A 17,507-nucleotide genomic window follows, 5' to 3' on the forward strand; every position below is an offset into this window, starting at 1 on the left:
GCTGCCTCACGGCACCGAGGACGCGGGCTCGATCCTGGCCCGGGTCACTGCCCGGGTGGACTTTGCAAATTCTCTTGTTATCTGCATGGGTCTCATCGCCACAACCCAAAGATGTGCAGGGTAGGTTGATTGGCCACACTAAATTGACCCTTAATTGGAATTTTTTTTTTGAAAAAAGAGGTTTTGTACACATTCCACAAATTCTCATTTAGTGACTCACCAAATGCAACATATTGTCTTACCTGTAAATAGGATCCATGAAGAAAGGGGTTGGTTTGGCATGCTGCAGGGAATGGTCAGAGCTTTTGGCTTGCTCAGCACTCGAGTCCCTCCTCTCCCCAAACACGTGGTTTTTCCGTGGTTCTACCTGGGTGCTTCCACTGGCTCGGCTTCTGCTGCTCATGCTCAAATCTAGTGGTTGCTCTTCACTGGAATAATGGGAAGTCAGTGGCTTTAAGGTCACAGCTGGCATTGGTTTCTCTTCTTTGCGCTTGGTGGTGAGGTCGAATGGCGACTCAATGTTTCCACTCCTTAGCTTCTTCAGCTCACTTGGTGATTGTGGCTCTATTTTTAAAGGTACAGCATTTAAGTCTCTATCAGGGAATGGATAAATTGGTTGAGAAAACGCAGGGAAAAACTGAAAGGGAAACATGGAAGGGTATGGCAATGGCCCGACTTTTTTGTCTTGCATGCCAACAAGTCCAGTAGAACCAAAGTATTTCTCTGCGATAGAAGCGATGGCCTTAATTGAATCATTAACAGCTCCTGTCACAGCAATCTGTTCATCCAGTGGAGGGGAAAACAGTGAGTGGTTGGAAAAATCCTTCTTATTGCTGTTTATTGGGACTACTTTCTGAGGGCTATTTACTTTGTCACCTGCGGTTTTGCCATTTTCTTTGTTTTTTTCTTTGTCACTTTCAATGTCACTTTCCAGGTCAGATCCAGATGTAGTCTCCAGGTCGCTACCACTGGGTGTGCTGACATCATCGAGGTCGCTGCTTTCTGACTGGTCACTGGTTTTGCCATGCGGCTTCTCCCCAAGCGACGTCTCAGGTGGAACCTTGACTGGCCGGACTTCATCCGAGGACGACTGTCGATTTACTGCTTTCAAAATGTCTGGTGTGGTCGGTAGCATCTGGGGCGATGTCAACAACTGGCTTTGGTGTTTGTTGTTCTGTTCAGTGCTTGGTAGTCCTTTAACTGGTGAGCTAGCAGGTATCAGTTGTGGTCTGTGGTACAGCCCTGAGGGAAACAGACCTGGAAAGTTAAATGGAAAGCCAGGGGCTGCTGGAAAGGTTAGTCCAGCTGGGTGCCTATTTGCACCAAAATAGTCAGCAAGACCAGGATTGCTATGATTCATGTTAACCAAACCGGACTTATCCAGAGCTGGAGCGTTTGCAAGGGTAATGCCTTGACCAAATAATCCCCCCGTGGTGAAATGGTTCTTGCCCTCACAGAATCGTCTATGCTTGTTTAATGATGAGGTCGTGCTGAACATCTGACCGCAGTCCTTGCATTTGATTTGCGTTCTGCAGTCAGCATGCATCCTTTTATGGCGACATAGGTTAGAAAACTGTGTGTATGATTTGCGACAAACCTCACCTGTGTATGAAAAGTGAAAACATGTCAGCTGTGAAGCAATGTATTATCAAGCACCTGTAAAGGCAGAGTAGTGACAATATAGAAATGATTTAGTTAGGGGAAAAAGATTATCTAGTGGAAGTCGGAGATACAGGGTGGAATGTTACCGCCCCGTCATGGCGGGGATGGGGCCAGGGCCATTAAATCAGTGCGCCATTCGAACGTTCATCGACATTGGCAGGGCCTGAAAATCCTGCCAACGGGAGGGGCTGTTAAATTCTGCCTGCCCCCCACCCCCGGCAATTTTAATTCAATACGTACATTAGGACCCAGCACCTTTTGTATCTAACCGGCCAATAGGTAAACCGTAAACTAAACAAGGGAAAACTCAATTTGAAAAATATTTAACGTATAACTTCAGTACAATTGCACTGCTTGCAACTATTTTTTACTGAGGGCCTTCACTTCTTGGAGGCCTCCGGTTTACTCCATTGTCCCCTTGGTGGGTCTCTTTGCCAAGTTCTGTGCCAGGAGGAGGATTGGTGTGCATTTGATTCGCAGTCAATTACCAATATCAAATGTTTGGGAGGAAAATATTCCAACTGTTTTTCTTTATTTACTTTACTTTGTGAATTGAAGGGGTTTGGAAAACGGAGAATGAAGCATTTTTCATTTCAGCCGCCCGGTGTCAGGTGTAGCATGGATGTGCTCTGTCTCAACATTGCCATCGTTCAGCCTCTGAATGAGATGACCAGTTTCGTGTCAATGAGTGCCAAATTAAGGCTAGTTTTATTCTCCGTCTCTATCCCTACTGGAAACTGAATTGAGTTGCTCTATTTATTTCAGAGAGGTCCCGAGCCAGCAGATAGAGAATACTTTGATTCTCTTGGTTTAGGTTTTTTTGAATCCAGGTTCCTGCGGTAAAAGATCCAATCCATCGCATCATCCATTTCTGACACACAAGTACAATATTTTAATTTGTTTGGTCCTTCTCTCCAACCTGGCAGAACAGAAAGCCTCATTCCACCCAGTTAAATGTCTTAATTGTATCTAAAATCATCATAAGATGTGGTTGTTCTATTATAGAAGTGGATCACAGGAGCTAGCCCTTTGGTACTGTCACTTGGCTGGCACTCTTTATATGGTAAGAAGTCTTACACCAGGTTAAAGTCCAACAGGTTTGTTGCAAATAACTAGGTTTCGGAGCGCAGCTCCTTCCTCAGGTTAACCTGCTGGACTTTAACCTGGTGTTGCAAGACTTCTTCCTCTGCCCACCCCAGTCCAACACCGGCATCTCCATATCATGACTCTTTATATAACTTTGGTTCAGATGAATCAGTTTGGAGGTCACAAAACCTAGTTGTATGACCCAAGAATTTGGCCAATGCGACTAAGCAAGGATATGAACCAATAGGCCATGTATAAGGTGATGTCTTTTCCTTTTTGTGTATGTGTGAGCTGATGGCTGATTGGAACGATGACAGCAATGCTTGGCTCGAAATTCGCATAAAAATACATTTTTTGAATGGAACCAGATGCATTTTTCAAAAGAATCCTGGAGCCTCTGTCGGTATCTTGGGATCTGCACTGGTTAAGAGTGAATTGTTGCTGTATTCATACTCATCTCTTGCACATCAAAGAATTAGAACAATGGGTATTGAGTGCTCGGAATCACTTGTCAACAACTATTTTTTTAACATTTGTAAAAGACTGACAAAATATCACAATGCAATGATCCAGTTGCTATTTTAAGCAGAAAAGAAGGAAGCTGAATTGAATGTATCCCATCCTGCACTCTTAGTTCCCATGGACCAACAATCACGTCCTCTGCTTCCCCTCTTACTCTTCCTGATGGTAGCCTTCCTGCGTTTGAACGTTTCTGTAACCTCTTTCACATTGAATACTGAAGGATAAATAGAAAATACTGAAGGGTTTTATAGATGCCACTGGACTGAAGGAGCTAATAGCTTTTTATAGATTTTCAATAAAACCACTACTAGCTCTCTGGTGATGACCATAACACAACCAAACTATCAACAAACTTAATATAGTAATTATGCAATATATCTACCTTTCAGCTCAGACAAAATGCTAATACTAAATAACTAATAACTAAACAACTAAAAGGACAACAGCTTCAGAAAACAGTCCCAGAAAAAGGTGTCCTTTTGACATGTGAAAACAGGCCAATAAACATATACTACAGCAGAACACAGGCATAGAAATTACCTGACCGGCTTTACTTTTAAGACAGGGGATAAAGCCAAAATGAATGAAGTGGCAGTTTTTGGATACAAATCTGGTCAATATCATGGTTACTGAACTCAGGACTGACTTCAGAGCTGAGATGGGGAGTGATGTGGGGATGTGCGCTTTAACGACAGAACATTTATTATCTTACAGCATTTTATTCAATGCACCTTTCTGCTATTTTGGTGTCAATTGAAATTTTGCCTTTCATTCAGAAAAGGGTGTAAAACAAAAATGAAAGGTGTTGCACAGATTTCTATGCATCTTTGCAGGATCCAGTTGCTTTAATTTAGAATCGAACCACTCAATTATTTTGTGAGTTGGAATATATAACACACCTACAATATAGTCCTACTTGGCAGCATATTCTACATTCACAGGACAAAACCAATTCGCTGTTGCTGGTTTGAACTGAAAAGAGTCAGGGAAGAGGAGAACCTGGAGGCAGACAGCAGCACCTAAAAAGCTGATCTAATGCATGGCTCCGGAGGGACCAATCGTGTTCAGAGAACAACAAAAGTGTAACGTCACAGGGGAACAAATAATTGCATGGTTGGTGAATATTTTTCTTATTTATTTTTCAGACTTTGGGTAATTTTATGAGTAGCAGTAAGGTTTACAATCAGCATTGAAGCCCGTTACATTTGGTGCCGAGAATTTCCCATTTATCTTAACTAGGGAATTTCAGTCGAGTTAAGTAGAACATTAATTGGAATTCTAGATGATAAGTACAGGCAGGACTGGAAATATTAATTACAGTCTGTTATAATCAGTAAAATAATTAATTCCTATAAAGAGAGCAGGACAAGTGATATGTGGCAGCAACAGAATATGGGAGTTCGCGAGCACCTGTGTGATTCAAGGCAAACACATCTGCAGTAAGTGCCTGCAATTGGAGAACCTTAGGGTCAGAGTCACTCAGCTGGAGGCCAGGCTGCAGACATTGCGACACATTAAGTAGGGAGGGGGAAAGTTACCTGGACACTGTGGCCAGAGGTCTCCCAGCTGGGAATAAATCCCATGGCGGAGGTGAAGTGTTTCCTGCTGTGGAGGCATCTCCCAGCCTTGACCTCATTAATTATGCAACCGGGTGTTTTGCGCAGTGTTCTGTGGCAGGGTCCGGCTGATGGTGCTTCGTCTGCCCTCCTCTCTGACCGCCATAATGAAATGGTGTCCAATATCACTGATCCACTATTGAAGGAAGAAGGTGGACCTCTTGAAAAGGAAGATGCAATTCTGGGAGCACTCTGAGGGTGGAGGATATACCTCCTCCAGGGCACCGAATTTGGAAGATCCGTATGTAGATGCTCCCCCACCCGCTGCTGGTTTCCTCCATCCCAAATCCCGGAGGCAGCCCCAAGCATTATTCAACTGAGTCCCGACATCAGCATGTCACATTGTTCCAGATGTGTTTTGCATCAGCGTGCTTCTCCGCTGGCGGTGCAGAGAATAGGGAGTGGGCAATTAGGCCTTCATCTGCAACCCAGCTGAGATGACAACCACAACCATCTTTCTTTGTGTTGGAGGATGCAGTGGTTGTCATCTTCCAAAATTCTGCAGATTCTAGAACAGTTCTTGAAGATTGGAAGGTAGAAAGTGTAACCCCCTACCTATGAAAGGAGGAAGACAGAAAAAGGGGGAACTACAGACCTGTCAGCCTGATATTAGTAGTAGAGAAAATGTTAGCATATATTACAAAGGATGTGAGAATGGCACCTAGAAAACAATGAAAGGATTGAGCACAGTCAACATTGATTAGTAAAAGGGAAATCATGTTTAACAAGTCTGTTGGAATTTGTTTTTAAGCAGAATAGTAAGCGGTTCAGTGGATGGGGTATATTTGGATTTTCAGAAGGTATTCGATAAAGTCCTGCAAAGGAGGTTATTAAAATTCAAGCACAAAGGATTAATGGTAATATACTGACATGGATTGAGAATTGGTTAACAGACAGAAAACTAAGAATAGAAATAAACAAATCATTCTTAGGTTAACAGGCTATGATGAGTTGGGTACCACAAGAATCAGTTCTTGGACCCCAGCTATTCACAATCTATATCAATGATTTGGAAGCGGGGGCCAAATGTAATATTTCCAAGTTTGCTGATGACGCAAAACTAGGTAGGAATACGAGTTGTGAGGAGGATTCAAAGAGGCTTTAAATGGATTTAGACAGGCTAAGGGGGAGTGAGCAAGAACATGGCATATGGTAGGTAAAAACAGAAATGCAGGGTATTTCTTAAATGGTGGAGATTGGGAAGTCTCGATGGCCAAAGGGACCTGGGTGTCCTCATTCATAAATCATTAAAATCCAACCAGCAGATGCCACAAACAAATAGGAAAGCAACTTTGTTAGTCGTTATTGCAAGAAGATTTGAATACAGGAGTAAAGACATCTTGCTGAAATTGTATAGAGCCTTGGTGAGACCGCAACTGGAGTATTCTGTACAGTTTTGATCTCCTTGCCTTTTTTATTTATAAATTTAGAGTACCCAATTCATTGTTTTCCAATTAAGGGGCAATTTAGTGTGGCCAACCCACCTACTCTGCACATCTTTGGATCGTGGGGGTGAAACCCACGCAAACACGGGGAGAATGTGCAGACTCCACACGGGAAGTGACCCAGAGCCGGGATCGAACCTGGGACCTCAGCGCCGTGAGGCAGCAATGCTAACCACTGTGCCACCATGCTGCCCTTTGGTCTCATTATCTAACAAGGATATACTTGCCATTGAGAGGGTCTAACTAAGATTCACTAGATGATCTCAGAGGTGACGGAACTGTCTTTTAAGGAGAGATTGATAAGACTGGGCCCATAGTCTCCAAAGTTTAGGAGAATGAGAGGTGATCTAGTTGAAACACAGAAAATTCTAAGAGGGATTGAGAGAGTAGATGCAGAAAGGATGTTTCCCCGGGCTTGGGGTGGGGGAGGTGCTTCATAACCAGAGGGCACAGTCTCAGAATAAGGGGCAGGCCATTTAGGACTGGGATGAGGAGGAATATCTTCCATCAGGAGGTGGGAAACCTTTGAAATTCTCTACTCTAGAGTTCTGTGGAAGCTCATTCATTGAATATGTTCAAGACAGAGATTAATAGATTTCTAGACATTATAGAAATCCAGTGATGTGAGGGGAAATGGCGTTGAGGTAGAAGAACAGCCGGGGTCCAGCTGAATTGTGGAGCACACCCAAAGGGCTACATGGCCTACCCCTGTGACTATTTTCTAGGTTCCTATGAATTGCCGAGCACCTGAAAGGCAGGTAGCAGAAAGAGGGGATAATGATTTAACCACTTTAAATAAACAATTCATAAAGTAGGCTATCAACCAAACAAAATCTGAGGGCCGAGTTCCGATGAAAGATCACACCTAACTATTAATTTGCATTTTCTTCCTTTAGTTGTTGATCAACATAGAGTAGTTGTTGATCAACATGCAGTTTAAGTTCAAACAATTTTTCAACATCTGTGCCTCGCCTACCTATGATCTTTCACCCATTTGAGACATATTTTAACTTTGTGCAATATTGCAAAATGAGAAACAGTGAATTAGCAGCCCATTGACTTCAGGGGAAATTAAATCTGGAAAAAGCACCTTTCCACGGTCTCCACTTACACAAAGTCAAAATTCACATTAAATGCTGGAAGATGAAAAGGTTGGTGTCTGTAGCGCAAAACCATTAAACAGAGAGGCTCGAAGGTATTATGGATGGATGCTGAAGTTCAGATGACATTACTCTGTCCGCTATGTTAATGGAGGCATTAACTCATTTAAAGTAAATTAATTATTGCTGCTGTTAAAGCAGCAGACAAAGGAATAAATCAAGTGTTTTTCCATTATTATTGGCAACAGCAATTTTTAGGCCTTATTACTCTTTTGACCCTGTTGAAAAGATTTATTTTCTTGTTCTGCAAATAGAAAGTATTACAGGCTGTAATCATTAAAAAATAACTGAGGTGGACATAATGTGATTTTACAGAACAGGTATAAGCGAGTTAAATATTGTATTCCCAAGTGGACCTGACTGACTCCCACCAGTCAGGAACTTGCATCCTATTAAATGCCTGTTGGTCAAGGCTGTCATCCCCTTCAGTTGTTGACGGTTTTAATATGGAAAGTGCAGGTTCTCTTCCTCAAAGAATTGTTCGTCATATTTTCAAGTGTCAGATACCAGGTGGAACTCTGCCACAGAGAGCTGTGGGGGGCAGAGTCCTGGGCGGGACTCTCCGACCCCCCGCCGGGCCAGGGTGTCGGCGAGGGGGGGGGGGGCGTAAATCCCGCCCCCGCCGGCTGCTGAATTCTCCAGTGCCGGAGATTTGGTGGGGGCGGGAATCACGCCACGTCACTCACAGCCCCCCCCCCCCCCGGTGATTCTCCGGCCCGTGATGGGCCGAAGTCCCGCCAGTTCTGTGCAGGTCCCGCCGGCGTAGATTGGAGTAGGTCCCTTACCGGCGGGACCTGGCGGCGCGGGCGGGCTCCGGGGTCCTGGGGGGGGGGGGGGGGGGACGACGCCGATCTGGTGCCCCCACGGTTGCCTGGCCCACGATCAGGGCCCACCGAATCGCAGGTGGGCCTGTGCTGTGGGGGCACTCTATTCCTCCGCACCGGCCATGTAAGCCTCTCGATAGCCGGCGCAAAGGTGCACCACCCCTTCCACGCCGGCCGGCGGGGCGCAAACCACCCCGCCGCCGGCCTAGCCGCTGAAGATGCGGAGGATCCTGCACCTTTGGGGCGGTCCGACGCCGGAGTGGTTCCCGCCACTCCACTGAGCCGTTTCTGCCTACCCCGCTGATTCCTGTAGAATCCCGCCCCTTGTGCTTTTTAACGCTGAGGTGGATAGAATCTTGATCATTAAGGGGATCAAGAGTTACGGGGAAAGTGAATGTGAGAAATGTCAGATCAACCATGATCCTACTGAAGGGTGGAGCAGGCTTGAGGGACTGAGTGGCCTACTCTTGTTCTTATTTGTTGTGGTTTTATGGTAATGTGACCCATACACAAATAGGCCAATCCTTTGTATCATACATTACTATTATTATTTTAATCCAAGAAAGTAAACCTTTTACCTATCTTATTTGCAAACCTAGGCGTTCAGTGACAAAAAGCTCACGTAAAGCCATCATACTCAGGAACATCCGATTTATCTCAACCAGACTTGCAGAAAGTAAGCCTTAGCAAAAGGAAATATTGTAGAATCTCCGCACAGTTCAGCTAGTCAAAACTGTAACTTAGTAGTGTGTTTATTATATGAACAGACACATAAACCACAATCAGCAACGATAAAACAACAACACCTCCTCCATGATGGTCCTCAATACCGGCGCCCTTCAAGGCTGCGTACATAGCCCCCTACGATATTCCCTATGTACACACGACTGTGAGACAAAATGAGGCTCCAATTCCATCTGTATGTTTGCTGTTGACATGGCCGTGGTGGGTCGGATCTCAAACAATGATGAGTCAGAGTACAAGACGGAGAGAGAGAACCTAGTGGCATAGTGTAACAACAACAATCACTCCCTCGACGTCAGCAAAACTAAAGAGCTGGTCATTGACTTCAGGAAGCAAAGCATCGTACCCCTGTCTGCATCAATGATGCTGAGGTGTAGATGGTTGACAGCTTCAAATTCCTAGGTGTGCACATCACCAATGAATCTGCCCTGGTCCACCCATGTCGACGCTACAACAGCACCTATACTTCCTCAGGAAACCAATGAAATTCGGCATGTCAACATTGACACTCTCACCAATTTTTAGAGATGCATCATAGAAAGCATCCTGTCTGGCTGCATCACAGCCTGGTTTGGCAACTGCTCGGTCCAAGACTATAAGAAACTACAGAGAGTTGTGAACACAGCCCAGTCCATCATGGGAACCGACCTCCCATCCATTGACTCCGTCTATGCTTCCCACTGCCTTGGGAAAGCGAACAGCATAATCAAAGACCCTTCCCACCCGGGTTATTCACTCTTCCAACTTCTTCCATTGGGCAGGAGATGTAAAACTCTGAGAACACACACTAACAGGTTGACAAACTGCTTCTTCCCCACTGTTACCAGATTCCTGAATTATGCTCTTGTGGAAGGAACTGATCTCTTCACATAGCTTCTCTACTGAGCAGTACTACACTCTGTATACTCAACCATGCCTGTGCCTATGTATTTACAGTGTGTATTTAAGCATGTCATACTTTTTTTTCACATATGGAATGATCTGTCTGGACTGCACATAGTACAATACTTTTCACTGTACCTCGGTACACTTGAAAATAAAACAAATCCAATCCAATCCAAATACGATGTTGAGAAACCATCAGTTGATCTTTAAAATATTTTGCCTCAAGTTTTTAATTCAATGAACAGTGACAGTAAATAACATCCAGCTGAATGGCTTTGAAAACTCTCCGACCACCTTATCTGCTGGGTTCTGCCAGTCTCCTGCATCACCCTCATCTGATCTTGCTTATGTTCGGCTTCAATCAATTTGATTGGTTTATACTTCCAACCCCCAATCTGGAAAACCCAATTCATTTTGTTAAATACACAAGACAAAGTAGTGATCCTCAGCTTAAAATCCTTGGCATGCAATGCTTTATGTTCTTTTGAAGAATTAATTAAGTGGCATTGCATCGAAAGCTTTAGTCAGATGGAATGCAATAGCCTTTTCTGGTTCTATTCATTCCTATACACACTGTCACAGAAATGATAAAATAATTTTAATGCTTATAATTTGCTACATCGAAATCTCAGTATGCTGTAGTGCTTGACCAAATCAGTCACAGTTAGTATCCATAGAAAGATATAGACATAGATTTTCAGCTTACTTCCTGGGTCTAACTGATGTTGCCAAACATCCACCCGTTATAAACCATGGACTTTAATTTCCATTTATTTAAGGGAAATAATAATTGTGAATTTTCAATAACTGAGCTACAATGCCTTTCATTGCCTTTTGCCCAGAATATTGTGATCAATGTGATGCATCAGTAAACCGTCATCTTATTATCGGCATTTAATTAATTGTAAATGATTATCAGCATCTACCCATGACTTTTGGAGGTAGATTTTCAATGTAACAAATGCCCATTATGAGGACCAGCCAAATTTCCTCTTATGTTGGAACAAATGGAATCAAAAGTTGGCCAGTTTCATAATGGGTAGACAGTCCACAATGCTAGTTTGATGCAAAGTCGTCCAGTTGGCAACATGCCGAATGACATCTATTCTTTAAGCATGCCACTCTGCCTGTGTGTGCGCTCCCTTTTACAAAGGAATCCTCAAAAGTGAGAACAAATTCAGTAATAATAATAATAATCCCTTATTGTCACGAGTAGGCTTTAATGAAGTTACTGTGAAACCCCCTAGCGCCTGTTCGGGGAGGCCAGTACGGAAATTGAACCCATGCTGCTGGCATTGTTCTGCATTACAAGCCAGCTGTTTAGCCCACTGTGCTCAACCAGCCCCCAAGTCTTCACCACCAAAGCAGAGATTTGTTAGCCAAGAACATAGGTCAGAGATGATGCTGATTGGTGGGTTAGCCCTGCAGCCTCACGGCGCCGAGGTCCCAGGTTCGATCCCGGCTCTGGGTCACTGTCCGTGTGGAGTTTGCACATTCTCCCCGTGTTTGCGTGGGTTTCACCCCCACAACCCAAAGATGTGCAGGTTAGGTGGATTGGCCACGCTAAATTGCCCCTTAATTGGAAAAAATTAATTGGGTACTCTAAATTTATTTTTAAAAAAGAGATGATGCTGATTAAACGGAGTTTCCAACATGCACTGTCACCCGTTAAGTGTCAGCTTTGGGTCAGTGGTTGCACTCATTCCTTTTGAGGCAGAAGTCCACATGGTCAGACTGTACTCTAGGACTTGACCATCTAATCTGGGGTGACAATTCAGTACATTATTGAGAGGGTGCTGCACTGTCGGAGGTGCTGTTTCTCGGATCAGGCATTATAAAATTGCAGCAAAGAACTCACTATGTTCTATAGCCATAGTCATATGACAACAAGGGTCCAAGAAAACTATGTGCATACTGTTACCGGTATTGGCATTGTTTCAGAGCTATCCAGGAGGATAGTTAATTCCATGTTAGCTCAATGGTCCTTGCCGAAATGCTAGATCTCTTCTGCCAATATGCAAATTCCACACAAAGCCATGCCGGGTGCTCAGCCTCAGGCCCTTCGTTTAGCAAGCTGCTTGCCCCATTTTCTGTTTTTGCTCTCCTGCTCATTAAGTGCTTATTGCTGCTCATCTTTATAACACCACCCACTTTGAGATTTGCCAGAATGAGGAACCTGCCCTGTGATGATGGAAACAGCGAAATGTATTTATTTTCTAAGGGGGAAAGATAAAGTCCTGGGGAATTTCTTTGGAGGTCAGTATTAAAAATGACTTCTGGCAGCTTATGCCACCATTCGGGTGAATCGGAGTCTTTTGTTGCTCACGAGCGGTGAGTCACTACACTTCACACAGGATTATGATCCTGTCAGATTGATAAAGTGGAAGCATCTGCATCTGTGGCTGAGATTTTCTTTTGGCTGAAATAAACGTGGGGAGGCTGAACCCAATCCAATAGTGAGCAATAAAGCACTCCCCATAAAGATGTTAATTTGAACAAACATGTAAACATAAGTAAGCCTGCAAGTAAAGGTGCCCTTTGGAAAGAGTTAACAGCAATTTATAACTTCTACTCGAGAGCTGCTTATAAAGTCAGTTCGGTGGAGGGAAATTATCAAAATATATTGCTCACTCAGAGCATTGTCGACACTTATGAAAGGCTTATTCCGAGAACATCATGCAGAATTTCATGGCGGATTGAGGACATAAAGTAACTGCTGAGCCCTGTGCTCATATTTAAGAGTGTTGGTTAATTGTGCAAGGGAAAGATTATTACAGCACAGCATTTAAAGAACACTGAAATAAGAATGTGCTGTAAGTATTGAGTATTTGTAATAACTGGGCAGAATTTATGTAGATCACATGTTTGAACAGAATTTTGATAACTAGTGATGACAGACAGCACCAGAAATGTTTGCATGGAAGAGTTCAGCTGATGAGCTCTAGTTTCAGATGCAATTGGTCAGTCACCCTATCATAGGGGGCAATGTAAAGCCCTTTCCTGGGATGAGTTGGTGGGGCATTTAATCAGGCAGGAGCATTGCAGTTGGGCACTCTGCCACCTTCCCACCTCCATCCCGATTAAGTTCATGGTGGGAAGGCTCATGGATGGCCCACCCGTCCCACCACTAATTTAGGATTTTAGGAGGGCAATTATTAACCTAGTGACATGTTGGGTGGGAGGGGCTTGTCTTGATGGGGTGCAAACTCATACGGGGTTGCGGCGGGCTCACAGGTTCTGTGATGGTGGTGGTTGGGGGGGGATGGGGGGGGGATGTGGTCTCTCGTTCAAATGTACTCAGTAACTGATTGAGGGACCCAGAATTGTGAAGGGAGCAGCCTGCTGAGAGCCACTCATCCTGCCCTTGTTACTGACCAGGTCCTCTCCCTGCCAACTCCCCAAGACCTGGAACCTGACACCACACATCTGTGGCCAGGGATTCATAGAATCATAGAATTTACAGTGCAGTTAGAGGCCATTCGGCCCATCAAGTGCGCACCTGCTTTGGAAAGAGCACCCTATCTAAGCCCACACCTCCACCCCATTCCCGTAACCCAGCAACACCACCCAACCTTTTGGGACACTAAGCGCAATTTATCATGGCCAATCCACCTAACCTGCACATCTTTGGACTGTGAGAGGAAACCGGAGCACCCGGAGGAAACCCATGCACAATGGGGAGAAAGTGCAAACTCCGCACAGACAGTGACCCAAGACGGGAATCGAACCTGGGACCCTAGAGCTGTGAAACAACTGTGCTAACCACTGTGCTACCATGCCCTCCTTGATTAATCTAGGCCTGGGGGGAAGAGGTTGCAATTTGTTACAGCCACCAGCCTCTGACTGGCCAACAGCTCTCTGTGAGCGGGACTTCCACCCCTTGATCCTGCGAAGAGCCACCGGGTCCAGTTAAATACCTGAATAGCACTTTATATGGTGGGCCATCTGGTGCATGAAGCCCTCGCTTCTTCGATTGATTATGGCCCATAGATTAAATGTCCAGTAATATACAATGGGCAAGGTTTACTGCGCCCCCCACCATGTGTTTTATGGTGGCAGAGGAAGGCGTCATCGTCTGGTGGCAGGATCTTCTGGTCACGCCATTGTCAACGGGGTTTCTCCGAATGCATCCCCAAGGCCAGGAAACCTTGTGGCGGGTTTCATTGCGGCGGGATGGGAAGATTACATTGGAGTGAACGGCTGGAAAAGTTTGCAGGAGATGCTACCATGCAAGGTAATGGAAGCTTCCCAGCACCATCTCTGCAATATGTCACTGAATGAAAGATAACTTGTCTTCCACCATGTGGAAAGCATTGTTCATTGCAGGTGGACGAACATGTATTGGTACAGAGTGGACACCCTGTGATACTCAGTCATATTGACTAAGCATAAATAATAATATGGTGAATGCATACCCGAACCTCACAGCCAAAGCAAGTTGAGATATAATTCAACTGGGGCAGCATGGTAGCACAGTGGTTGGCACAGTCGCTTCACGGCTCCAGGATCCCAGGTTCGATTCCCGGCTACTGTCTGTGCGGAATCTGCACGTCCTCCCAGTGTCTGCCTGGGTTTCCTCTGGGTGCTTCAGTTTCCTCCCACAGTGCAAAGATGTGCAAGTTAGGTGGATTGGCCATGATAAATTGCCCTTAGTGTCCAAAAAAGGTTAGCTGGGGTTACTGGGTTACCGGCAAAGGATGGAGGCATGGGCTAAAGTAGGGTGCTCTTTCCAAGAGCCAGTGCGGACTTGATGGGCCGAATGGCCTCCTTCTGGACTGTAAATTCTATGATATCTATGAAAACACATGTAGTGCCTTTCATGGCGTTCAGGATGTTTCAAACAATTTTTCAACAAATGAAGTATATTTGAAGTATAATTACTGTTATAATGTAAGAACATAGAATCGTAGAATCCCTAGATGCAGATGGTGGCCATTTGGCCCATCGAGTTTGCACTGACCCTTCGAAAGAGCATCCTACCTGGACCCTGTAATCCCACCCAATTTTTGGACACTGAGGGGAGATTTATTAATCCACCTAACCTGCACATCTTTGGACTGTGGGAGGAAACCGGATCACCCGGGGGAAACCCATGCAGGTCCAGGAAAAATGTGCAAAACCCTCAGAATCGAACCTGCCGCTGTGAGGCAGCATTTCTAACCACTGTGCTGGCCTCATATGATATCCAATTTGCCTTCACCAAGGTCCCACAACGGCCGTGTGATAATCTGTTTCAGTAATGCTGGTTGAGGGAGAGTTCCACAACTCTTCTTCAGTAGAGTGAATTGCGACCTCACCACAGCCACCAGAGGGGACAGATCTCTTGGCTTGTTGTTTCACCCGAAAGAAGGAACTACTTATCAGCAATGAAAACACCCTTCAATAATTCCAATGTATTTTACGTTAGTATCCTTTCAACAGTGAAGGGCAAATTTTATTCCTCTGGCACTTGGCGGTATAGGAATGGATGCAACATTTAGAGGAAGATCAGATGGGAAGAAGGCACACATGGAATAGTCCAAGTTTTCCTCCATGTGAGAGGTGCTTTTTCATACCCAAGTACAATAAAAGGGAAAATCTTCCATAACTACTGAATATACAAAGTCTGCATCACTATTAATTGTATTCTAATTCTATAAATTGGAATTATAGCTCAGTTGCCGGAATTGCAGACGGGCGGAGAGGCAGATGTTTTAACCTTCACCTCGTTGACCATTCGCAGGCAGGTCCTGTTAGGGTGGAGATCAGCTTCTCCATCCTGTGCCTCTGTGTGACTGGGGGATCTTTTAAAAAAAATAAATTTAGAGTGCCCAATTCATTTTTTTCCAATTAAGGGGAAATGTAGTGTGGCCAATCCACCTACTTTGCATATCTTTTGGGGGCGAAACCCCAGGCATACACGGGGAGAATGTGCAAACTCCACACGGACAGTGAGCCAGAGCCGGGATCAAACCTGGGACCTTGGCGCCGTGAGGCAGCAGAGCTAACCACTGTGCCGTGGCTGCCCCGTGGCTGGGGGATCTAATGGAATTCTTATTTGGAGTAGGTGAAATTTGTCTAGGGGGGTGAGTGAGCGTTTCCACAAGAGATGGGGTTTGTTTGTATTGCATTTTGGGGAACATGTTGCCGCCAACTGCTAGGGGCGTATGCTGATATTTTGTTTTTGTTTGGGGTTGGTTTTATTTTGTAAATGTTGTGTGTTTTATATGTTTAATTGTTAAAATGCTAAAATTCGGAAACAAATATTTTCCCAAAAAAAAAATTATTATAGCTTAGAAGTTACAGCCGGCATCTTAAGACTCAAATGTTTTAACTGACCCACAGCCTCCTAGGGGAGGATGTGGTGTAGTTGCTGGACTACTAATCCAGAGACCCATGCTCTGGGGAGACGGGTTCAAATCCTGCCACAGAGGATCGTGAAATTCGAATTTAATAAAAATCTGGAATTAAAAGTCGAAAGGTGACCATACCATTGCCATAAACACCCATCTGGTTCACTCATGTCCTTTAGGGATGGTCTGGCCTACATGTGACTCTTAAAAGCGCCATTTCCCTGGCCCTACACTCATCCCTAGAGCATCTCGAAAACAAGGACTCCTACATCAGACTCCTATTTATTGACTACAGCTCCGCCTTCAACACCATAATCCCAGCCAAGCTCATATCAAAGCTCCAAAACCTAGGACTTGGCTCTCCACTCTGCAACTGGATCCTTGACTTTCTGACCAACAGACCACAGTCAGTAAGAATGAACACCAACACCTCCTCCACAATAGTCCTCAATACCGGTGCCCCACAAGGCTGTGTACTTAGCCCCCTACTCTACTCCCTGTACACACACGACTGCATGGCAAAACTGGGTTCCAACTCCATCTACAAATTTGCTGACGATACGACCATAGTGGGCCGGATCTCGAATAACGACGAGTCCGAATACAGGAGGGAGATAGAGAACATAATGAAGTGGTGCAGCGACAACAATCTCTCCCTTAATGCCAGCAAAACTAAAGAGCTGGTCATCGACTTCAGGAAGCAAAGTACTGTGCACACCCCTGTCAGCATCAACGGAGCCGAGGTAGAGATGGTGAGCAGTTTCAAATTCCTAGGGGTGCACATCACCAAAAATCTATCCTGGTCCACTCATGTCGACGCTATCACCAAGAAAGCACAACAGCGCCTTTACTTCCTCAGGAAACTAAGGAAATTCGGCATGTCCACATTAACCCTTACCAACTTTTACAGATGCACTATAGAGAGCATCCTATCGGGCTGCATCACAGCCTGGTATGGCAACTGCTCGGCCCAGGACCGCAAGGAACTTCAGAGAGTCGTGAATACCGCCCAGTCCATCACACGAACCTGCCTCCCATCCATTGATTCCATCTACACCTCCCGCTGCCGGGGGAAAGCAGGCAGCATAATCAAGGATCCCTCCCACCCGGCTTACTCACTTTTCCAACTTCTTCCATCGGGCAGGAGATTCAGAAGTCTGAGAACACGGACGAACAGACTCAAAAACAGCTTCTTCCCCACTGTCTCCAGACTCCTAAATGACCCTCTTAT

The 17,507-nt window shown here is 44.9% G+C and overlaps 1 protein-coding gene across 8 annotated transcripts in view; it reads right to left on the reverse strand.

Annotated features, from left to right (window-relative positions):
* mecom (MDS1 and EVI1 complex locus) overlaps positions 1-17,507 on the reverse strand; it is a 915,302-nt gene that overhangs the window by 56,275 nt on the left and 841,520 nt on the right. For 6 of the 8 annotated variants that reach the window (XM_038816081.1, XM_038816080.1, XM_038816079.1 and 3 more), the window contains one exon: positions 243-1,602. In XM_038816081.1, the coding sequence (XP_038672009.1) occupies positions 243-1,602 (1,360 nt within the window). The remainder of the gene's footprint in view (positions 1-242; positions 1,603-17,507) is intronic. The other 2 variants (XM_038816085.1, XM_038816084.1) reach the window with 1 other exon arrangement.

The sequence above is a fragment of the Scyliorhinus canicula genome, chromosome 13 (assembly GCF_902713615.1).
Source record: "Scyliorhinus canicula chromosome 13, sScyCan1.1, whole genome shotgun sequence".
NCBI classification, from domain to species: domain Eukaryota; kingdom Metazoa; phylum Chordata; class Chondrichthyes; order Carcharhiniformes; family Scyliorhinidae; genus Scyliorhinus; species Scyliorhinus canicula.